General features: G+C 42.8%; 1 protein-coding gene across 2 annotated transcripts in view; it reads left to right on the forward strand.

The window, feature by feature from the left end:
* Positions 1-25,491, forward strand: part of LOC113407224 (protein SMG7) — a 100,884-nt gene that overhangs the window by 31,296 nt on the left and 44,097 nt on the right. For both annotated transcript variants that reach the window (XM_026655451.2, XM_026655452.2), the window contains exons 2-6: positions 12,335-12,366; positions 13,438-13,555; positions 15,263-15,395; positions 23,372-23,543; positions 24,524-24,595. In XM_026655451.2, the coding sequence (XP_026511236.1) occupies positions 12,335-12,366; positions 13,438-13,555; positions 15,263-15,395; positions 23,372-23,543; positions 24,524-24,595 (527 nt within the window). The remainder of the gene's footprint in view (positions 1-12,334; positions 12,367-13,437; positions 13,556-15,262; positions 15,396-23,371; positions 23,544-24,523; positions 24,596-25,491) is intronic.

Below are 25,491 nucleotides of genomic sequence, written 5' to 3' on the forward strand. Positions count from 1 at the left end.
ATTATCTCCTGTAACTGTAAACAAACTTGTTTCTCTTAGCGATTGGCTTAACAAGAAGTAGGACTGAGTGGACTTGTAGGCTCTGAAGTTTTACATTGTTTTGTTTTTGAGTGCAGTTATTTTTTGTACATAATTCTACATTTGTAAGTTCAACTTTAGTGATAATACAAGTACTGTAGTGCAATCTCTTTAAGTGAATTGAAAAACTATTTTTTATTTTTCCAGTGCAAATATTTATAATAAAAAAAAAAATAAAGGGAGCACTGTACACTTTGTATTCTGTGTTTGTAATTGAAATCAATATATTTGAAAATGTGGAAAACATCCAAAAATATTTATATAAATAGTATTCTATTATTATTTAACAGCGCGATTAATCGCGATTAACTTTTTTTAATCGCTTGACAGCCCTAATTATAACTTTACTAAAGAGAGAGAAGATCCTAGTTTCTTATATATTTTCTTTAGGCACTTAAATAGCAAACAATTTCCTCCTTTCCAAGATGAATAATTTGTTAGAATATGTATATATCTTATCACTCACTCTTGTCTCATAGAAATTCTCATAAATATATACATCTTTGCACTCATAGCTCTTCCTCTATATTTTAACTTTAAAAAAAGTAACTTTGGAATGGAGGTCATGTTTATGTTGGGAGTTCTAAGGGTGATAAAGCTTCTATTTATAGCTGGTATTTACCTGTTTCAATTAGACCTGCTCTGAGTAGGCTTAGGTGACATGGTGGTAAACCTCAGGATCTGCAAGAGGCTTTTTAGCAATATTGGAAAAGCTAGTATGGGCAACTGGGGAACAGTTTTTTCCCTCCAAAAAATCCCTAGCGTGGATAAGGTATTAGAAGGATTTCAGTGGTCGTGTAGACTAAAGGCTTATCTACATAGTGGGGTTTTGCAGATTACCTTGGTGTGTGCTCTTGAAGAATAACTATTCCAAACAAATTGCATTCACGCAGCTCACTCTTGCCTACTACCCTCTGAATCAATGCATACACAAGGCACTAACTTGTTTCAAAATAAGCGCTTAGTGTTCTGGGCAGGAATCTCATGGTGCTTTATCCTGTTGCTGGGTTCTATGCATTATGGGGATTTTGTCATAGCACATTGTGGGATACCCACTGGAAATCTGGGATGTAGAGGTCATAGCAACAAATTGCTGAGATTCCTCTGAACGCATCCCATGATTCATCTATCTTGTGAGTTAGCAGCACTTTCTAACTGCTGTCAGCGAGCATGGAAGGAACACAGCTGCATCCCACAGTCCAGGCATTCATTAATACGTAGATGCTGCTGCGCATGTATTTGGAATCATGCATCCAGGTGGCTTCGGCAGCCAGCTGCCACACTGGCGAGTTGTTTTCAGCAGAGCAGGCAGAGGAGGATGAGATCAAACAGTTAATTGTGTATAAAGCTTTCCTTGAACATCTTCATTCCATTGAGTGCCATTTCTGGGTTTGAGAAACCAACTCTGGTGGTAAAGGATCATGATGCTGACCAGAAGTTGAGGCAGAATTTTGGGATGACAAAGAACACTTTCCTAAAGATCTGCACAGAACGTAGCAGCATCATACCAGCGTGAGCTCTCTCCTCACTGTGGAGAAGAATGTGGCCATCACCATCTGGAAGCTTGTCACCTATGATTAGTTAGCTACCAACCAACAGCAATTTGGTGTTGGTAGATCAACTGTTGGGATTGTTGTCATGAAGGCATGCACTGTTTGTTTTAACAAGGTGCTGATGGCATGAGTCCTTCATCTTGGCAGCACGCAGCAGGTTATTGATGGATTTGCACAGCGAGGGTTCCTGAAGTGTATTGGTGGACCATTGATGCGATCCACGTGCCTATTCTTTGTTTCCCTCTCTCCCTGACCAGGCCTCAGAGTTCATAAACAGAAAGGGGTACTTCTCCATGGTGCTCCAGGGCCTGGTTGATCACTGTGGCAGGTTCACCAATGTGGGATGATCTGGAAAGGTCCATGGTGTTAGGCTCTTTTGAAACTCACGCCTGTTTTGTTTAATGAAAAATGATGATTTTGGTCCCAGGACCGCTATGAACATTATAGGTGGTCTGATTCCTCTTGTCATTCTTGTAGACCCAGTTTACCCTCTGTTTCACTGGCTTATGCTGCCTTTTACTAGACACTTGGATAGGAGAAAGGACCTGTTCGACTATCCCTGAATAGTTGCAGAATGACAGTGGAAATGTGGTATTTTATGAAACTTTATTGAATGTTTGTCAAAATAACCTTTTATTGAATGTCAAGCAGTGCAAACAATAAAAACCAGCTATTGAACCAAAATTATTATTCATTATAGCATGACAGACGACAGTACAAACTGTATCCAACACTGAAGTGCAGTTGTGCAACACGTTACTAAGTACTGAGTACATGTATAAAAAAATAAATAGGATATCTCCGTTAATTTATAATTTATCTCCTAGAACTGGAAGGGACCTTGAAAGGTCATCAAGTCCAGCCCCCTGCCTTCACTAGCAGGACCAAGTACTGATTTTGCCCCAAATCCCTAAGTGGCCCCCTCAAGGATTGAACTCACAACCCTGGGTTTAGCAGGCCAATGCTCAAACCACTGAGCTATCCCTCCCCCCTATATCAGTGCTGTACTGGTCACAGGCCCGTGTAAATGTGATTTGTGCCTGACGTCTTTTCCTTGGAATGTGGAATAGTGTGGGAAGAACCTTTTGTTTGTTGTGGAGGTGGTGATGGATTCTAGAACTTGCTGTTTTCAGGATCCTGTGGTATAGGATATCTACAGAAATGCCTGTTGGAGCCTTGTGAAAGGTACTGCTGTTCCTGGAACATATTGTTCTCCATGGGCTGCAGGCCATTGCAGCAGCATGTTCTCAAGATGGTTTGTCTTTTGCACAAGCTCTGCATCGCTTGTCTCTGCATCACCTGTCTCTCTCTGCAAGGAGAACTTCCCTCCACTCCACTATTTATCCCTCTTTTGGGATGCTGCCAGGAGGTCCCCAAACATTTTGTCTTAGGTCTTCCTTTTCCTGCCTTGGAAATGAGTCCAGAGTTCTGCAACTGATAGTAGTCCTGTCTTTGGAGATTGGTGTCAGAGGCAGAAGTTGGGAGAGTTGAGAAACAGAACAAGTAGTTATTGTAGGTGATTCAAGTATCCATGGCAACAATGATACACTCTCGTTCCTCAGTTTTGGAATACTATTTCAGTAGTTTTTTCCCAGCCTGTGTAGAGTTTGGAGATGGTAAGCAGTGTTTCACCTTATTTCCCCTTTCCATAGTAATTCAGTTTTAATCCTAGGAGATTGGTGCAGTGGGTGACAGGAGTGGGAAGTGGGGCTTGTGGGGTTTGTGCCACTTATAGGCATGGGTGAGGGGTCTGAGGTGGCCGGCAGGATTTGGAGGCTTGCATGGGGTGGGGAAGGTTGAGAGTTCTTTGAAATTAACATAGCCTGTTAAATGAGGCACCAACTGCATTTTATCTTTATTTTTCTTGTAACCATTTCTGATTTTATGCCTCCTAAATTGTACTCAGTTAAAATCTCTCTTTGTAGTTAGTTCACTTATTTTGTTTTATATTATCCAGTGTGTTTGAATTGAAGTGTTTGGGAAATGCCATTTGGGGTAACAAGATGTGTCCTTATCATGTCTATTAATAAAATGATGGGCTTTATATAAGTTAGTTATCCAGGAGAGGGCTGGGCAATACAGGACATATATTTCTGGGGGTAAATCTAGGACTGGGGATGTGCTGGGGCACCTTGCAATATACCTAAGGCTGGTAAGAGCCAGTGTGGCTGGATGGCTGCGGCACACACACACACAGACGTAGCTGGGAGCGACTTGCATGCTGGATGCTGTTTGTGAGTAGTCTAGTCTGGAGGCTACAGCAGCAAAGCAGTGTAAAGTGCATCTGAGGTTTGCGGTCAGGAGTGACACAGCTACTCATTGGTCTGGATTGTACCCTGGGTATGTCACAGCCCCACAAAGGGGATAGCCTGTCTTCACCCATAAATCAGACAGCTGTATTTGCAGCTATTCTGACTTGGAGATGAGAGAGAAATTATGAATGACAGTTAATACTACCCATAGATTTAGGGTACATCTTCACTACCCACCGTATTGGCGGGTAGCAATCGATTTATCCGGGATCGATATATTGCGTCTCGTTAAGACGCGATATATCGATCCCCGAACGCGCTCACCGTCGACTCCGGAACTCCACCAGAGTGAGCGGCAGTAGCGCAGTCGACGGGGGAGCCGCGGCCGTCGATCCTGCGCCGTGTGGACCCCAGGTAATTCGATCTTAGATACTTCGACTTCAGCTATGCTATTCGCGTAGCTGAAGTTGCGTATCTTAGATCGATTCCCCCTCCCCCCCTCCCCCAGTGTAGACCAGCCCCAATTCCTTGGAAGTCTAGGAAGCATAGGAAGAGGTATATGATTTTAAATATACTTAGGCTTGGTCTACACTGCAAAGTTAGGGTGATGTAAGCTGCCTGGCGTCAGCCTACTTGTACATGTACCTGCACTTAAATTGGCCTCCCACCAATGTAAGTGCACTGTCATAGCAGTGCAGTAACACCACCTCCCCCAGGGGCGTTTAGCCAAGGTCAATCTACTGAAGTTGACATAGTGCGAGTATAGACACTACGTTACTTACGTCAACCCCAACAGTCCGCTAGCAGCTGTCCGTCAGTGCCCAACACTAACTGCTCTGGTCGCAGTTGTCAGTTCCACTGCCCGAGAATCCCAAAGGCCAGAAGTCCCCCACCTCTCCCTTTTTAAAGTCCTGCGATTTTATTATTTTTTTTTTAATGCCTTTTCCTGATTGTCTGGCTTGCCGAGCACACCTAGCAGCTCTCCGTTGTTATGTGCTACTGATCATGCCAGCTATCTGCTCCAGATGCACTGCGGGTTGGAGTAGACAGGAAATATTGGATAATCTGGACCAGGAGAAGAGGCTCGTGCAAGCACAGCTACGGACCAGCTGTAGAAAAGGGACATATAAGAGCAGATTTAATGGGGGATGCAGGAGAAAGGGTACAACAGTGACAGGCAGCAGTGCCACATGAAAATGAAGGAACTGCATCAGGCATACCAGAAGGCCAGAGAGGCCAACAGTCAATCTGGTGCTGAGCCACAGACCTGCTGCTTTTATAAAGAGCCACATGCCATACTTGCGGAGACTCCACTACCACCCCACAGACCACCATGTATAGCTCCAAAGAGCTTGAGTCACAGGCCCCTGGCATGAACAGCGAGGAGGAGGATGGGGGATATGCGACCAGCACCTGTTTGAAGCTGCACTGCAGTCCTGGCAGTCAAGCACGAGCGAGCCTGGTGCAGGGAAAGGAACCTCGGGTAAGTGTGCAACTGTATTTCCTATTACAATGATGTATTGATGGTGCCCACAGTTTAACAGGACACAGCTATCGACTTTTCATTAATTTACTCATATTAGAAGAGATAGCGGTACAACGAAGAGAGGTAGAGTTATCTGCTTTTCATTCCTCTGTAGAGTTAAGCAAGGGGGACACATGGAGCAGTTTGTTTTTATAAACAGGGATGTCCCTGGAATCCTCCTGAGAGATCTCGGTGAAACTTCCATGGATGTACTCTGCAGTTCTCTCCCAAAGGTTTCTAGGGATGGTAGCCTTATTTCTTCCTCCACAGTAGGACACTTTCCCACGCCAGTCAGTAATGACTTGGGCAGGCACCATTGGAGTACACAGGCTAACAACATACGGTCCCAGCGGCTTTGGGACTCCAGCAGCAGCTGTGCTCTGTATACCTTTGTTACTTCAGGAGTGAGATATCAGCTAAATCACCACTGCCTGTGAAAAATCGTGCCAGTATTCAGTGCCATTGCCTATATTCATAGTTTCATGCAACCTAACTATTCCCTCCTCATTTCCTTCCCCCCGGCGGGCCATACGCACCGTGATTGCTGTGAGTGGCACCATGCACAAGCACTCCGAAGCAGAAATGTCAATAAGCATGTCTTGTTTAAAACTTTAGAGAAGCAAGGGAAGGGAATTCTGAATCTTAACTTTCACTTTCCATTGTGACTGTATTGACAATAGTACCTCTGTTTTATCTACAGCTGCTCTGTTGTGACATCGAGGGGTTTCCTCCTCCACACCTGCAGAACTCCAGAGCCAGATAGAGAGGAGACAGAGGACATGGTTCATGAGATCCTGCAAGCCAGTGCTGCATCAGATTGTGAGCAAAGGGCCTGAAGGGTGAACATTGCAGACATCCTGGAGAAAGACTAGGAGCTCCAACAGGAAAAAGGAGAGGGAGATGCATCAGGACATAATGGGGCTTCTCCAGCAACAAACAGATGCTGCAGACTCTTGTAGACCTACAGGTTCAACAGTCCAAGGCTTGCCTCCTTTTGTAGTCCACTGAGAACTCCATTGCAACACCTCTTTAAACATTCCACATGGCATCAGGGGCTGCATCCCTAGCCCTACCACTCCATCCTGGGGCAACGTTAAGAACAACCACAGCTTCACATACTCTGACCTGTGAAAGCCACGTTTTGTTATATGGATAGCTAAAATGGACCTGAGTGTGCTTTCCCTTTAAGTTCTGTTACATTAAAAATTTAATATATTAATGTATTTACTTTTAAATTGCACAGGCTTTTTGTTTGTTTGTTTGCACTGGTTTTGTTACTGAATAAATTTCTATTATGTGGAAAAGAATTCATCATTAGTAGTTCACAACATATACTGCAGAGTTCCTAGCAGTTCAGAAAGCACCCACTCACTTGTTACCGGATAGTGTGACACAACACATTAGGTCAGTGATAGTGTAATAATCACAAAAGGACAGCAACCACTGCAAAATTAATAGGTGCATTGGCAGTGATCTATATCTGTACACGAAGTACCAAACAATTCCTAAGAGGCCCCAAAATAGCAGGGCGAGGTAGATCACAGTACAATGCAATACTGTGGATCACTGGTTAAGTACTCTTTCAAAGTCTCCCTGAGCCATATAGCTCTGCAGTGAGCTCTTCTAATCACCCTTATGTCTGGCTGTTCACTCAGCAGACAGCAGGCATCTTTTCCCCATTTGTTTCACAGATGTTATTCAGGACACAGCGGGCAGCTATAACCATTGGGATTTTTTTTCACTGAGATCCAATCTTGTGAGTAAATAATGCCAGTGTCCCTTCAGTCTACCAAAAGCACATTCAGCTGTCATTCTGCACCTGCTGAGCCAGTGGTTGAATCTTTCCTTGGTGCTGTTGAAATGGCCAGCATATGGTTTCCTGAACTGAGAGATTAAGCAGTAGACTGGGTCCCCTAGGATCACTATTGGCATGTCAACATCACCAATGTTAATATGCCAGTTGAGAAAAAAAGTCCTTGTTTGTAGGTTTCTGAACTGTCCTTTGTTCTTCAAGATGCATGTGTCATGCACCTTCTTGACTGGCTAATGTTGATGTCGGTGAAGTGTACCTGGTGCTCCACCAACACTTGCAATATCATAGAAAAGTAGCCTTTTCTCTTGTACTCTGTGGCAAGATGGTCTGATGCCAAAATAGGGATATGCATACTGTCTATTGCTCCACTACAGTTTGGGAATCCCATTGCTGCAAATCCATCCACTATGACCTGCACATTGCCTAGAGCAGTGGTTCTCAAACTTTTGTACTGGTGACCCCTTTCACATAGCAAGCCTCTGAGTGCGACCCCCCCTTAAATATATATAAAAGAGTTTTTAATTTATAACACCATTATAAATGCTAGAGGCAAAGCGGGGTTTCGGATGGAGGTTGACAGCTCGCGACCCCCCCCCCCATGTAATAACCTCGTGACCCCCTGAGGGGTCCTGACCCCCAGTTTGAGAACGCCTGGCCTAGAGTAACAGTCGTAATAGCCCTGCACACAGAACTACCCCCACAATGGATTTTCAAGCTCCAAAATTTTTTCCTGCTGACCGCTAGCAATCTGACATTGCAAGTTTCCACAATGTGATTACCACTTGCTTCTTCACTGTCAAAGCAGCTTTCATTTTGGTGTCCCTGAGCTGGAGGGCTGGGGCAAGCTTGGCACACAGATCCAGGAATGTGACCTTGTTCATCAACCCAAACCCAACCCATTACAGTGCAATCCCACCAGTCAGTTTTCATTTCTTAGGCTCAGAGGTGACACTCCACTATCTGCAGCTGCTCTATGAATGCTACCAACAGCCTCGAATTGGTTCTCACTATGTTGCACAGCAATCTGTCCTCCAAGAAATCATGGTGTTCCATGCTGATTTTGGTTTTTAAGATGTCTCTGCAAATACTGGAGGATCATGCCTCTTGTGCTTGCAATGCTTATGACAATATTTCAGAGCTGTGCAGTCTCCATGCTTCTGTCAGATGGCGGACAGCAAAGGCGGCCATGCAGGTTCGTGGGATTTTTTTAAGAAAGGCACGAAAATTATGGGATATAGATAATATAATGGAATTGAGACAGTTGCATGCTGGGATGCTGACCCCTTATTCCCAGTCACCGCTGCACAACTTTTTTCTGTCCCACTGTGCTTTGCCAGAACTTCTCAAAAGAAAGTGCATTGGGCAGCAGTGGGTTGCAGACTGGGTTACCTACCCATTGTGCTTGGCACTGTATATTGACACACACTCACTCCTAGTGAGTACATGCAGTGCCAGGGCGAGGAGCCAAGTATGCACGCGCACAAGCGATACACTAACTGCAGTGGCTTTATGCCGATGTAACTTGCGGTGGCAAAAGTTTGTAGTATAGACATGCCCTGATATTTAAGTAATTTCCATTCCCTGTTTTAGAAACTTGTACTTTGTTAGGGCCTGCCCACAAAATGTGGATTCCATTATGACAAGTATAGGGACTTAATATAAGGAGTAGAGGTTTTGTTTATTTCAAATCATAAATGTAGTGTTCCAAGATAGGCAGATAAGGTTTATTGAAATATGCTGTACCAGTGATCACATTTTATTAATAGTTGTTTATTTTGTTTAATATTAAATGGTAGTAATTATTCTAAGGTCAAAGAATTGACATAAATTGGTAATTGACTTGGTGAAAACTGATCCTTGGAAATGAGTTAGTCTTAACAATTAACATTAAGAATGAGTTATTTTTTCTGGGTATTAAACTCAAGGGTGAGTCAATATAACTAGTGTTATGATGTGCCTATAGGTTTCCTTTTTTTAAAATTGCACTTTATCTGCAGTGTGAAACTGCATCTTCCATATAGACACACAATGGAGGCTTTGATTTGGGACATTAGTGGTTCAGAAATATTATTCCTACGTATTGAAACTCTAACTGTTCTTACTCTTTAAGGGCTAGTCTACACAGGAAAGGTTTACTAATTATTGTAGTATAGGTACATCAATTATAATTCTTTTTCGAGTGTCCTCTGCATATTCCCACTCATGGAATGCACTGACCTTGTCAGCGCAGACAGTGGAACCTAACCTCCTCATAGCAGTGCCTGTTAGAGCCATTCATGCATCCTTCCTACCTCTCCTCTCTGCATTCCTGAACATTCTGAGGGCAAGGCTATGAAAGGGGATGTGGTGCCCTCTGCTTGCTGTCTCAGTTCCTTCCAGCCACACCGGCAGAAAGATCTGGAGAGGTTCACATCTATCCAATCAGGATTCTTCTCTCAAAGAATTTAGTGGTTTACTTTAGTGTAGTTTTTAGTGTCACTTTAGTGAAAAGGTTAGTTGGTTAAGGAAAAGGTGTTTTTTTATTATGATGATGATTGATAGATAGTAGTTAATTTCAGTTCTGACTACTGGTTCCATGTCAGATCTGAAAGTTCAGACTTGCTTTTGAAAGGCGCACCTCTTGTCTTGCAGTCTTTCTGGTGTTGTATGCCCACACAAAACACCTTGAGGAGGGTCACTCTCCTTCAAGATGCTCTGTCTATAGTACACTTACTCTGAGGGTATGCAAGGAATGCGACAACAGGCTGTAAGTCTTACTGCGTCATGAATCTCTGGTTGCAGAGCCTCTTGGACCCGACACATCCAAGGGATCCGTATTCACAACGAAAAGGCCTGTGTCTGCTCCTTACACCTCTGGCATTAAGAACAACGCTATGTAGAAGGTTTCAATCACTGCTCAAAGATCAAGATCCAGCACCTCAGTGCAATCAGTTTCCCCCAAATCATTGGACTGACCTTAAAGGCACTCGGACTTAGTCTGTTTCAGCTTGTGAGATGAAAGCCAAACCACGGGAGAAACCCTCGGATCTTTCTACTTCAGTTCCAAGATATGCAAGACAAGAAGGCTTCTGTTAGCAAGGACAAATTGAGAGAATCCTCAGATCGATTGCATCTAGACTGGATAACATCAGATCCTAAATCAAAGTCTAAGATGCTGGTTGAAGGTATATCCCTGCCTAAAAGTCATCCCCCAGTTCTGAAGACTGCATTGGATCCAAAGATTGTTGGAGCAGGAAGTAGTTTCTTCATCTCCTATTCACTCTTTACCAACATTTACTATGGTAGTGCAGGTACACCATACAGATCGGCAATTCCATAAGTTACCAGAACCTGAAGAGACAAGCTTTTTCTTCTGAGTGGGATAAAATGAAGGTTACTGCTAGTTATCCTCCTCGAATGCCCTCCTCCTCACAGCCAGAGAAGAGGTGAGAAAAGTTGTCTCAAATATCCCCCAGACACTCCATTTTACACATGCCAGGTCTTGTAGGGTATGTCTATGCTGCAATAAAACATCTGTGACTGGCCTGTGTCAGCTGACTTGGGCTGCAGGGCTCATGCTGCAGGACTATAAAATTGTAGTGTAGATATTTGGGCTGGGGTCTGGGCTCGTGGACCTTCTCCCCTTGCGGGGTCTCAAAGATCGGGCTCAAGCTCCACTATCTGTGCTGCAATTTTATAGCCCTGCAGCCTGTACCCCGAGAGTCTGAGTCAGCTGAGCTGGGCCAGGTGCAGGTGTTTTATTGCAGGGTAGACATACCTGTATTGTCTTCAATAATTTGTAGTTTAGACTTGCAGTCAGAGGAAGAATTGGATGTGTTCGACATACCAGCATACCTCCTGGGTTCCATTCTCATCAGAAGGAATACACCGGTCAATATGGTGCCTATGTATCATCACACCCTCCCAGATATGATGTGGAGCATGAATTTGTTTACTGGCATGAATGACAGATAGTGTTCTGTGCTTGATAGCCTTTGTCTAAGCATTATAGAAATCTTTTGTGTTCTCATTGACTTAGGTATCTCTCCCACTAGAGATCAGGAAAAGTCTCTCACCTTGGATCTGAGAGTCCTGGATCTGTCAACTTTACCTGCTTTCATGGAGCATTTCCTCTGCTATAGTTCCTGCTACTGTCAGATGAGCAGCATATGGCTCGTTTGGAACATTAAGTGGAAGGGGTTGCTTCCTCTTCTGAAGATGTTTTCTGTGAACTTGTGGACAGAATGGCAGAGACACTGAAATTCCCATCTGTTACAATGGAAGAAATATCCCAGCCTGTTTGACATCCTGAGTTCTCCATCAAAAAATTGCCTTTCCAATATTAGATGGACTATGGCAACCTGAAAAGGCAGCGCTCACTCACGATAGCTCGCACGCGCTCTCTCTCTCTTGCACACATGTGCACACCCCCATATAGGTCACTATCTCTTCAGAGACATTATTTAGATGGATTAGACAGTGCATAGAGGAGAGCTTTAGGTTAACATCCATTCAACTCCCTGTTGGGATTAAGTCACAGTCTGCCAGAGCAATGTCTACTTCCATAATGTGGTATGTAGGATATGTCTGCACTATAAGCACTACAGCTGCAGCTATGCTGTAGTTGCACTGTAGCATAGACACTACAGTGATAGAAGGGATGTTTCCATCACTGTAGTAAATCCATCCCCTTGAGGCAGTAGCTAGGTCAGTGGAAGAATTGTTTTGTCTACTTCGCTGTACCCACAGTGGAGGTTAGGTTGACCTAACTACGTCAGATGGGGTGAAATTTTTCACAGCCCTGAGTGATGTATCTAAGTCGACCTAACATTTAGGAGTAGACCAGTTTCAGATACGTTCTAATTGCAGAGATCTGTAAGGCTATTACTTGGACCTCTATACATACCTTTACAAAACAATACTCCTTTGACCTAGTATAGACAAGCCCTAAAAAGACTTGAATCCTTGTCTTTGTCCCGCACTCAAGCAATTTTTAAAAAGTTTTTAAAAAAAGAAAAAATCCCAGCAACAACAAATCCCCCTCACCCCCCCCCCCCCGCTTTTTTGGTGTAACTTGATTATCTAAATCAGTCCTTGTTAATATCTAATGTCTTGTCCTGTCTTCCTCTTGCAGGCAGGCAGAAGTCCTGAAGGCTGACATGACAGGTAATTGTCTTTTATTTCACCATTAGTGCAGTTACTAAAATTGTGTTTGAGTCCTATTTTTCTTTGTGCTGTAGTGACACAAAATGCTTACCAGGCTCCTAATAGGAGTGAGACGATGGGCATAAAAGAAGCAGGTGGTAAAATTTCATTTTAACTTTGGACATTGAGACCTAACTGATATCCTGAGTTCAAACAGTTACTTATAAACATGATCTAGTGAGTAGCTGGGATTTCCAAGAACTCTGGAGTGTGCAGGTTGTGTCCTGTTAAAGGTCTATTCTTCCCATGTGGATAAATGGAGAATGCTTTACGAGTGGCTATACTCCCTGCTGTAGATGGAAAATGAAAATCTGAAACTTAAATAGTTAAAACTCACATGCAGTGCCTTAAAACACTTATGGAGAGACAAGTCCTTTTCTCTCCCAGCTGGTGACGTAGGATGAGTCCTATCTTCCACCTGGGAGGAGAGAACAGGACTGGACCTAGCTCATATGTCTTGGGTAATGACTGATCTGATACTTATTTAAAAATTAATAGCAGATGTTCTCAGTAATAGAAAAGATGTGTCTCTGGTTTCTAGCACCAAAGATGCTGGAACTGCCGAGTCCAACACTAACTTGCGGATCCCCCAAATGCAGCCTGTGAAGTCCTAAAATGCTGCTTTGCAGCATCTATCTTCTGGCTTTTACGAGATAGCCTGTTTTTATTGCTGGTGAATTTATATAAGTGGTAACTTACTCTTTTTCAGAACTGCAATAAATATTATGTTGATGTGCTTTTGGTAAAATAGTTTGCATATGAAATTCATGTGCAATCCTCTGGTTTCTAGCAGCTTGTCATTTTGGCCCTTTGTTGCAAAGCCTGCAAATCTCTTTCTGGTATTCATTAGTGTTCCTAGTTTTTGTTTTTTGATGAAGCTGTAATTGAAGGGAGGTGTGGCATGGCATTGGGTGTGGCATGAACATGATGTTTTCTTTCCTGGGGCAGGAATGGGAAAAATCAGTTGAAATGATGCTGTTCTATATACTGGGACGTGGTAAATCTGCTTTTTTTTTTTTTTTTGATGCTCAGATTCGAAGCTGGGTCCAGCTGAAGTCTGGACATCCAGACAGGCTCTACAGGACTTATACCAGAAAATGCTAGTAACTGATCTGGAGTATGCTTTAGACAAGAAAGTGGAACAGGACCTGTAAGTATTCTAATCACAGATATTCACATGTGTTTGTGTACTAGAGCAGGATCCTTCCAAAACGTATGGAAGAATGGGTACAACCTATAAAATGGGCTCAATTTTTCTGTAAGTGGAAGCTTGAATAAATACATTTTGAATAATCTTACACTGAATTTAAAGAACTAGGAGGAATATATGGGAATGGGGACTGAAAGGATGTTTACAATTCCTGCCCTTAAGGACTTTGGGGAAAACCCTGCTGTGTATCAGAAAATCTCTAATGGATTTATACTCACAAAAAAGGACTTGTAAATAATAGTTCATTGTTTAGGCATGTGCAGCATACACAGTGAGTGAGATGCAGGATTTATGGAACTGATTAATGTTGGAGAGAGGTGTGTCACTTGTTACATAGAGACTTCCCAATATGTAATTCCTAGTGAAATCCCTGCAGCATTCCCAAAAAGTTGTTTGAGAATTCTAATCAATGGACTTGCCTTTTTAGTCAACCAGGTAAATAGGGAAAAACAGACTATGTCCAAGAGGAGCTGCTCTGCCACATAATCTTTGTCGTGGAAAAGACTTTGGGTACTCAGCCTTAGCAATTATAGTGTAGCTCCCACTGAGGTCAGGGGATGGGATCTAGCTCCACTTGAGAGCCATGTGGGTGAGACACAGCTCAGAACAATAGACTCAAAAACAAAAGACTCAATCACACTTGCTTTACCCACTAATGTCAACTCTTAACTTACAAATGAGCAAGTGCCACCCTGCCTTACAGCTGAAGCACAGAAGTAGAGTACTGTGTGTTAGTAAAACAAGCTGGAAGTATCCCTGTGATCAGTATGAGAAGAGGGTGGTGCAATCATCACTGATAAAGATCCTCTTATGGGGTGAGGACTAGTGGTGTTGAGCCCCCCTCAGTTGTGTGAGGTTGAAGGGAGGAGGGAAGAGAGGCATTTGCCTTTCTGTTACCATCAAGGAAAGATGGATCAGAAGAGCAGGAAATCTTCCCTAACACTGCCATTCTGAGCATTCAGGAAGCTGGTGATGGAGGAGCTCCAAATGTTCATTCATACTAATTTAGGGACAAAGACTCTCTATGCCAGAGATTGGGGAGAGATCATCTAGGGATAGTGCTCTAGTGGGACATTCAGTATGACTTCCTCAGAGCCAGGTGAGGATCTTGCTGGATTGTCCCCCGACTTCTACCCCTGGATCTTATTTGAGGAACAGGAGCATCTTTTTGTACCAGCCTTGGTTAATAGTCTGCATTTCTTCCAGTCCCTGGCTGAGAGTCTGAAAGAGCATGATGTTAAAGCTGCTGGATGTTCAGACGTTTCGGCCTGACATCAGTTCCTGAACAGTTTTCTCTAATCCTGTCCGTGAGACTGATGGTCAAAGCTTTATGACTAATAGTGCTTGACCTGCTGGTTAGTGCTGGCAGCAAATAAATAATTGTTAATGCTGAAATAATCTATTTGTTTTTTGGAGATTTGGGGGGGGAACTTGCAGTTCTTCCCTGTTTGACTTTAGATTTCCATTGCATGTTCTGTTCCATTTTAAAGGGGAGCAGTTAAGGCACTAGAATAAGTGGAGAGCTTTGATGGAGTTAACGCTAGGTGCCTTATAATTGTAACAAACAGTTTTTTCCCATTCTCAGTGAGCTCAGTGTCTGCCCAGTGAGTCACTGCTGTAGCCAACAGAATTGTGTTTTATTCTCAGCTGGAATCATGCTTTTAAGAATCAGATCACGACACTTCAGGGGCAGGCAAAAAACCGAGCAAACCCGAATCGGAGTGAAGTTCAGGCAAACCTTTCTCTGTTCCTAGAGGCAGCTAGCGGTTTCTACACACAGGTGAGTTCTGAAACACTGGTCTCTGTACAAATGCACAACCTTGGAGCAAGAGATTTTTTACACTTTTGCCCTGATAGTGAATGTATGCAGCTTCTCTGCTTAGCTTGCACTGTTTATTTGCCAAATCTAATATGCTCTCTCCAGCAATTGCTTATGCTTAAGGCAGACAAGCTCCCATAATGCACTTGACCAGTTGTTTAATATTGTACATGGAGAAGGAAGAGCATGAGGTATTCATTCCTGATTCCTGCAGCAGTCTGAGTCTAAAAATGGTAAAATATTTATTATAGGTGAGGCTGGTAGACCAGCTTCTTACTGAGGTTTCCTTATGCTTCTCATTATAAGACCCTGTATTCCATTCCAGGTTTTTTTTTTTTTTGTTTTTTTTTTAACTTTACCAAACTTTAACTGCTTGGGCTGAAATTTTCAATGCTGGGTGACTGCCTTGTCTCTCCTCCACCCCCACTCCCACCCCTTTTTTTTTTTTTTTTTTAATTTCAGCCAGAACTATTCAGCTGTTTCTGATTGAGATTAGGGAAAAATACACTGGTTTTCAATGTCAAAAAAATAATCTGAGAACCTTTTCTTTGGAAAGCATTAGTGTCCTCATGCTTTTGAGCAGGGACTTGAAATTTGGTAGGGGGTGGCCTTTGTGTCAGGGATGTGCCTTTTGCCAACCCCCTGAAAATCTGCCCATAGTTAGCCAAGTTATGAGTAAAGCTACGATTTAGTCACGTGTATTTTTAGTAAAAGTCATGGACACGTCACAGGCAATAAACAAAAATTCACAGCCATGACCTGTCCATGACTTTTACTAAAAATAGCCTGAATAAATCTTGGGGGGGGCAGCGCGGGCTGCTGTGGGGGAGGTGTCCAGGGTCAGCGGCATCCGCTGCCGGGGCCCGTCTGCCAGGGGACTGCTGCTAGGGGTCGCCCGACCAGCCGCTGCTCCGGCCAGCCGCCCCAGGGGCCGCCCGAGCAGAAGCTGGTGTGGCTGGCCCCAGAGTCAGCTGCTTGGACCGCCCTAGGGTCAGCCACACTGGTCGCTGCAGAAGTCACGGAGGTCGCGGAAAGTCATGAAATCTGTGACTTCCACGACCTCCATGACATACACTGAGCCCTAGTTATGAGCCTTTGATAAATTGCAGTTTGCATTTGCTAGTGTTTAACAGCTGAAATCTCCAAAGATTTTATGTACACGAGGCATGCTTGAGCCTCTGACAGCGCGTATTATTGACTAGATTGTGCATGCACCATCCCCATAGAGTAAACTGAGCATGCTTCAGTTTAGGGTTATGGGGGCTCAAAAGGACTTTCACTGTAATGACTGCTCCCAGCTACTCTGGGTCAGGATAGAACTGGGCACTGGAATAAAGAACAGGGAACCTGTTTCTCAGCTACACTCAATAACCCCCTCTGCTGGCACCCATACAGCATGAAGGAGGAAGTCATCTGATTCAATTACAGAAGGGACAAAATGGACCGAGGTTGTTGTGGGGAAGGGCTGAAGGAGTAGAATGGGACAAGGTGCCTGGGAGCAGAAACTGGGACTGGAGGCTGGCAGGGGCATGGAGACTAGGACTGGGAATCAGTGGGATGGGGCGAAGGAGGAGAGGAGACAGATCTGAGAAGGAACAGGGTCATGAGGAAGAAGTGGAACTGGTTGGGCAAAAGGAGCCAGGTGAGGGGAGGATGCTGAGATTAGGTGAAAAGTCTAGGGAAGAAGAATGGGACTGGGAGCTAGCAGGGATGGGGAACGTGAGTGGAGCTAGTGAGGATGGGGAACATGAGCAGGCAATTAGAAGGCAGGGGAAGAAACCAGCAATTTGGGGGAAGGAACTGGGAATGATTGGGCAAGGAGACTGGGAAAGGGAAGAGATTAGTTGGGGAAGGCAATCATTTACTGGACAAAGAGACTGGGATTAGAAGCCTGAAGAGTGGAGACTGGGACTGACTAGGTTAGGAGAATGGGACAGTGATGGGGCCAATGGTGGGGTAGAGACAGAACTAGGACAGGGGTAGGTTTTAGGGGACAGGGCAGAAGGTGTGAAGCTTTGGGGGGAAGGGGCAGAAGAGTCTGTGCCCATTAGAATACACTCCCCTCCAGAGCTTACAATGGAATCCAAAGTCCCTGAGTCTCACCATTCCCCTGCTGCCAGCAGATACCTGTGAAACCCACTGGCAAATGTCCCATCCCCCTCTAGTGCTGGTCCAAATAGAGGCTAACCTGCTACTGTTACTAATTACTCTCTCCATTCTAATGACAGAGGTCTATGCAGTAGAGCTAAAGGTTCTAATCCTGTTAATGACTCATGTGCATGTCAATGTGATGCCATACAATGGATTTTTTTGTTTGCTTTTTTTAAAAAAACAAAGGAAATAATAATTAGCAGATATTCAATATTTTGCTGTCTCCTTGTTCAGTGTGTGGCCCCAGGCCTTCTTTACTGCTCACTGTTCAAACCCTGCTCTCAGAATCATTAATTTCCTCATAGGTTTTTCTGTGGTGCTCATCACTATAGTATCTGAGAGTTTTTCACAATGAATTTACTTTCAGCAAAGAAACAGAGTAAAGTCAAAAGTGTTCTCTAACTGGCTGTCCAATTTGAGACACCTAGAACCTGATTTTTAGAGTTTTTAGCATCATAGAGGACTTCATATGTTCAAAGCACAGCTCCCATTGATTTCAGTTGCAGCTGTGAGTGCTCAGTACTTCTGCAAATCAGACCAAGAGTCTAAAATCAAGCATCCATAAAATGAGAAACACACAATTAGTTGACCACCTTTTGAAAAGCATGGTTTAAGTGACGTGACCAGCATCATGGAGGAACTCTGGCAGAAGAAGGGATTGAATCCAGTTCTCCAGAGCAACTTTCAGCTGTCTTATCCCTGAGACCATCCTTTCCTTTCCTGCAATCCACTACATACCTTCTAGGTCCTGTAACAAATAAGGGAGGGCTCCTACAGATGAGTCTCCTTCACTACACAAGGTGCTTGAGTTTGTAACCTTAATATTCCTCTAACATAGTTTTTTGGCATGTAATCTTAATAAACACAGCTACTACTGTTATTGGTCCCATAATTATCCCTCAGCAATCTTTTGACTTTTGAAGGAACCCCAGTTGGGGAGATGTTTCTGTGCGGATCAGCTGAATCCTCATAGATAAGGCCGTACCAAATTCATGGTCCATTTTCATCAATTTCATGGTCATAGGAATTTTAAAATAGTAAATTTCATGATTTCAGCTATTTAAATCTGAAATTTCAAGGTGTGGGGGGGTCACAAGATTATTGTAGGGGAGTTGCGGTACTGCTACTCTTACTTCTGTGCTGCTGCTGGTGGCGGTGCTGCATTCAGAACTGGGCAGCTGGAGAGCGGCGGCTGCTGGTCAGGAGCCCAGTTCTGAAGGCAGAGCTGCTACCAGCAGCAGCGCAGAATTAAGGATGGCGTGGTATGGTATTGCCACTCTTACTTCTGTGCTGCTGCCTGCAGAGTTGGGCTCTCAGTCAGCAACTGCCATTCTCCGGCTGCCCAGCTCTGAAGGCAGCAGCACAGAAGTAAGAGTGGCATGGTATGGCATTGCTACCCTTACTCCTGCACTGCTGCTGGCAGGGCACTGCCTTTAGAGCTGAGCGCCCAGCCAACAGGCACCGCTCTCCGGCCACCCAGCTCTGAAGGCAGCGCTGAAGTAAAGGATGGCAATACCTTGCGTCTCCCCCCCTTAAAAATAACCGTGCAACCCCCCCGAAACTCCTTTTTGGGTCAGGACCCCCAATTTGATAGATTTCACGGGGGAGACCAGCATTTATGTAGTATAGGGTAAAAACATACAAAAGACCAGATTTCATGGGGGGAGACCAGATTTCATGGTCCATGATGCGTTTTTCATGGCCGTGAATTTGGTAGGGCTGTACTCATTGGGCTGTTTAAAAACTATTATAAAACTGATGACTTTACATAGGTCATTCTGTTTAAAAAGTTGAAATTAAAATAATACTGTGGTGGAGATTTGACAACAGTAAAAGGGTTATGATTAATATTAAGGACACTCAACTCCCTTACACTCCTGATAATCCCAAACCTAGATATTTTCATTTTATGCCTTTCCATTCCATGCAGAACGTAGGGCCTTCACCAGAGCCTTCCATCTTTGCCAGTCTCCTGCAGCAGTCTTCGCTTCTTTCCATGTCATTTTGATAGCTTTCAGTTCTGCTTCTGTGGTGTGTTTCCATGTTATCCTTGGTCTAGGTTGCCACCTCTTGCCCTGAGGGTTCCTGTCCAATGCCTGCCTGTCATGATATTTTGGGTCTTTCCATGTATAGCCTAGCCATTTCCATTTTTGTTCCATAATATCCTGTTCTATTGGCTTCTGTTTCATTATTCTCCAGAGTTTTTCACCTTTTTGTTTTGGCCATCTGAGACTGAGGATTTGTCTAAGGCAGTTTTTCATGAAAATTTGTAATTTAGATTCCAAGTTTTTAGCACCATATAGTAAGACCAACTTTACAGTGATGTTAAATATTCAAAGTTTAGTTTGGAGGACAAAATTTCTGTTTCTCCAGATTGGCTTTAGAGTTACAAAAGCATGGCTGGCTTTTGCTATTCTGGTTTTAATGTCTCTGTTCCACCTGTTGTACTTACAATGCTGCCAAGATATGTGACATGTCAGTCCTAGAAAGTATTATTGATGTTTCTTGTGTTGATTCTCATAATTTTAGTTTTCTTGGTGTTTGTCAACCCTACTAATTGTGCATAAATCTGGAGATCATTTGTGGTGGCTTACATGTCTCTGAGGGCATGGGATAGCAAGCTGATATCATCTGCAAAGTCAAGGTGCTCTAACTTTTATGTGAAAGTCCATTGTATGACCCTTGGTTATTCTGTGGTCTCTCTCATTACTAGTCCACTACTAGTAAAAAGATCATAAGACATCGTTTGTCTGATGCCTATAGGAACCACAACCCAGAATATCCAAAATATAGCAGCTTCATTTGCTGCATGAGGTCTGCTTAAATTCTGAATATGAGCAAAGCTAACATGGTTTTTCCTGCCCAACCGCATGAAGCATTATAACTTTAATTCAGATTCTAGGAAGAGGAGTCCTTGTTCAGACAGTACTGTAGAACATGTGAGTTATGATGGGTGAAGCAGAGAAGACTCTCCTGTCTCCTGGAGTTCTCTCTTTGGGATATCACTTATATTAATTGGCCAACTTCTGATAGTCTGAGGATTCTCATTGAGGCCTTACTTGTTTTTACACCTTTTGTTTTTTGGAAGTATCTTTCCTCCCTGAAGTATGTTAACAACATAAAAGTAACATGAACTTTGTGGCATAGGCTCTCTTTCTTGCTCTGCTAATTGCAGTGCTAATTGATCGGCTTTTCATTTGGATACCTCACTCAAGCTACTTATGCTCAGGTGTGAAACTGCTGTGCAGATGGCATCTTTGAGAATGAATACCTATCACACTGTATATTGGAAGATCACCTCAGAGGTTTCTCTCCTCTTCATCAGTTGGAGATGTTCTTCTTTTAAGGGATTCTTTATCTTGCTTTTGTCCATATAAGAAGACTTTTCTTACTGTCTGAGCAAAAAGTACATTTTAAAGTGTAACTATAATGTGCATGAAGCAAGAACTCCACATTTACCAAATGACTAAAGGTTCAAGTAGGCAGGGGTTGAGTTTTATGGGCAGAGCTTGAAAAAGTACTGCTATGTTTTTTTCATCCACTTTGTTCCCAGTTGAGAAGGATGAAATCCTCAATCTTGAGAAGCTGCTTTGTGGGACTTGACTCTTCAAGGAGCACATAAAACCTAAATGCTTGATGCCATGTGTATTTTCTGTGCTGCTGTTTTCTGTATTGTCTGGACAATTGAAGCAGACTTTGGTATCGCATTTCACCTCTTAACCTTCAAGGCTGTTCATAGCTTCCCCATCTATGCACTATAACTTTGAAGATGGTTAGGCATGGACACATCTGTGCCTTTCTTGAGTCAAGAAAGTTGCAAAGTTGGAGACCATGACATCCAAGAACTCTGGGATATGAGCTCCCTGTCCCCATCAGCTGTACCAGCTACAGTTCCCTTTTGGGCTTCCTATGTAGATTTAGCTGAGAATGGAGACATTCTGCTTATCCATCCTTGATAGATTGGCCATGATCTATGTGTGACCCTTCATATCTCCAGCTGGAGAACATGCAGAGGTCAATGTTATGTCTTTGGTCTCCAACACAGATACCAGCTAACACAAGTAGTCCTTCTTTGTTACTTAGTGGTAATTTTGATATACAAAGGCACATCAGAGGAGGATTTTTGAGTTTGTATGCCTTCAAAGGCTTTGTCTGAATTATTGTTAAAAGGACAAATGGAAGAAATGCTCTTACCTGTCCCTGCAATGCAATGTCTATTTCTGGATTATTGTTCTTTATTCATCACAAGACTAGTTCTGTATCGTTCCTTATTCACCATATCACATTTTAAGTTAAAAGTTTGAGTCTTCTGTCTTGGAGAAGGCTTATTATTCAGTATTTGCCTATTATGAATAAGGTGCTTCTCTTGGGAGACTCTTGAACCTTGCCAAGATGTTGTAGCCCAAGACAGGTACTTTCCAAGTGATTACTCAGACTCTGGAAGATTGTGCCAAATACATAAATAAGAGTTGACTGTCTCACCTGCCTCTCTTTGATTCAGTTGTCTGCAGCTAATATGAAGCTAAAAGACACTTTATTCTCCTTGTAAATTTTTTTTTGGAAAAGTGAATTTACAGGACTGCAAAGCATTCCTTACATCTCTGTCCAGTTCTTAGTAATAAGGCTGTACATAGGTATTTCCATTATGGTGAAACAAAATGCTCTTGGTTCAAGAGCTTCTGCCAGAAGCCTATAGGCAAAACTACAAAAGCATTAAAAAAGCAAAGCTCAGTCATTCCTCACACTGAATGCTGATCTGAGGGAGTGCTATTTGATTCAGTAACAACTGTCTCTGCTTTGGAACTTGAGTCTCTCACCAATAGTTTTTGGCTTGGCGTTCTATCACGTCAGGCAAAATGCCAGAGGATGCCATGAGCAACTAGAGAACTGGAGTGGGCACTCTCTCAGCTTTTATCTGAAGGGATAGGGATGTTAAAACTGTTGTAGTTAACATTCAGCTCTGCTCAATCAGATTAAAAATCCCTTCCCCTCTCAATTGCTCAGGTTTTAATTATATATTCCCTTTGCCTCTGGCAGTTGGACACAAGAGCTTCTTTCCCATAAAGAAACGGTAGTGCTCTCCTCCCATCCAAGTTTTTGCTTAGTGATCTTGAATTTCCTTCTCCATGAGTTTCATTAACAGTGTTTTAAGGGAATGGGATTCTACACAGACTCTAAATTTTGTGTACTCTCAGCTTCTACAATGAAAGCAAAAAGCATAAGAATTTTTTCTTTCAAGCCTGTTTCTTGAACTCTTTGGACCATAGATAGCACAGTGTATTGACATGCTACAAAGAATTGGCAGTGTCTTGTCTTAAAGCCCATTGAACTAGTCCTCTAAAGCAGTGGTTCTCAAACTTGGGCCACCACTTGTTCAGGGAAAGCCCCTGGCAGGTCGGGCCGGTTTGTTTACCTGCTGCATCCGCACGTTCGGCCGATCGCAGCTCCCACTGGCCTGAATTCTTTACGCAAACTAGTCATTGGAGTCAGGAATTTGAAGGGAAAACCTTACTAGTAATTGCTGTTCTCAGAAAAGATTTAAAAATGACCATAACAGATCTGCATCTGCTCTCTACCCCCTACTTATCTACCTCTGGGCAGTGAGGTAAGGGGAACATGCCTTCTTTATGGAGGTGCTCTGTATGGTGGGGTATGCAACTCTGTTGTTGTTGTTGTTGTTGTTGTTGTTGTTGTAGTAGTAGTAGTATTTGCACTGCTGTATACTGTTACATTGCTGTGTTGATTACTGTCTGATTTTTATTATTAAACTAGGGCTTTTCTTCTAGTTATTACAGGAGCTGTGCACAGTGTTTAATGTAGACTTGCCCTGCCGTGTGAAGTCCTCCCAGCTGGGAATTATCAGCAATAAACAGACGCACACCAGCGCCATTGTGAAGCCGCAGTCTAGCTCTTGCTCATACATCTGCCAGCACTGCCTTGTCCACCTTGGAGACATTGGTGAGTGTTTGGAGCAAGGAAAGATGAGATGCTCTGTATCGCATAAACTTGGAAAGGAATCTGTGCAACCTGTGCTGCTGTTAGGCCAACCTTGAACTGCTGCCTGTAGACTGAACAGTTCGAAGAGGTTGAAAGGTCTGAAATGTAATGCTGTGGTGTTAGAGACCTTGAAAGACTGTGATGCAAGAAGGCAGTGATATTATGAAGAGTAGCTTTCTAATGATTTGCTTAGACTTGTGTTTTCATCTAGAGGAGCTCTGTTTGCTGCAGAGTCAGACAGTGAAAAGTAGAAACCTGTTAAATTGCAAGAGCTATTACAAGAATTTGTGTTGCAACAAGATGGCACGTTTAACAGGCATTCATATCAGAGAGAGCCTATGTTAAACAGTCTTTCCTACAAAGAACATGGTAAGAAGTCTAACTTTCATAAGCCTGGCTGTTTTATTTTGCATCCAGGTACACTTAAGTTCAACAGGTTTATTCCATTTATAATTTTATTGTGGTGCTTTACATATTTTGATTATATGATCCACACTAGATTAAACGTTTTGTAGAAAGGGTTATTTTAAAAGGCAACCTGCAACTACTTTAAAATAACCTAGCATTAGGTCTAGGTATTGAATGCTCCTAGTGTCAAGAGGTATGAGGAGCATTCACAACTTTTTGTGTAATGTGTCTGGCACAGTGTATTTGAGGGTATTGAATAAGAGCTGGTGATCTGTGACTTTTGGACCTGAAAGAGGAGTGGGAAAGGGAGGGCAACGAAAAGTGTATTGATGTTCCTTGTACTATTATGGGTATTCGGTATGTAATTCTACTGTTTGTTTTAAAGTATTTGCAAGACATTTATGGGTCTCCTCAAATAAATTGTATGTACTTGTAATCTGCAGGACCACATACTTTGAAATGTTGAGGAGAGTTTATCCCTCTGAGCAGCAAGACAAACTGCTGTCTAAACTTGCCTTTCTTTCCTTTTTTAGCTCGCTACAGGAATCAGACCAGCCAGGCAGAGTCCTACTATAGACATGCAGCTCAGCTTGTTCCCTCCAATGGTGAGTCTGAGATGCCTCTATTCTGCTGAGTTTACTATCCCAAATCAGTATTTAAGGCATTTGCTTTTTTCTCCATAGAAAATGGAGAAATAGTTTAAGATCTTGACTATTAAAAAAAATAAAATACCAGCAACAAGTTACAGTAGAACCTTGATAATTCACACTTCACTAATCTGCATGCACCATAGTTCACATACAATCTGTTTTCATTTCTCAAAGGTTTAATAGCAAAGTTTTATAGTGAGGTCTCATAGTTACAGAACATGCTACACTACATTTATGCATTTTGTATGAAGTATTATTAAACCTATACTGCACTTGTCAAATGAACAAGCATTTTTTGCTTTCTTTAATTGTTTACTTACTAATAAATAAAATTCAGTAATTCACAGTGGGTCTCCAAGTTACTCATACAAGTTTGAGGTGGTTCTGTAGTTCAGCCTTCTGACTCTATTTTCCTCCTAATCTCTCTCCTTATGCAGGTGCAGTGATCTAGTAGTGAATAGAACTAATTCAACTACAATGAATAGAATACAAATTCCCATGTGCTGCAGGTTGCTCTGTAGCAAAAATGCAAACTACTTTTATGAGCCACACCCACCGGACTCAGTTACTGCAGTAGTCATCTAAAACTGACTTTTAAATCTTTGGAGCTGTCTTTTTTGTCCTGTGTATTTTAAATTGTACTACATCAGTAACTTCTAATAGATTCTGATTGGTATGTTAGAGGTAAAACTTTGCCTGGCCTTGACTGTACCTTCCTGCTTAGACAAAGTTTTTTATTAAGTCATTTACATCTGTTTTTACATTTAATGGATTTGTGAAAATTTGAACCATGAGTTCTGTAGCTTGTGAATTATAGCAGTGCTGAGATGGGGTGAGTAACTAGTTCAGCA

This window comes from Terrapene carolina, unplaced genomic scaffold, assembly GCF_002925995.2.
Source record: "Terrapene carolina triunguis isolate 2854851 unplaced genomic scaffold, T_m_triunguis-2.0 Scaffold210, whole genome shotgun sequence".
Classification (NCBI taxonomy): Eukaryota; Metazoa; Chordata; order Testudines; family Emydidae; genus Terrapene; species Terrapene triunguis.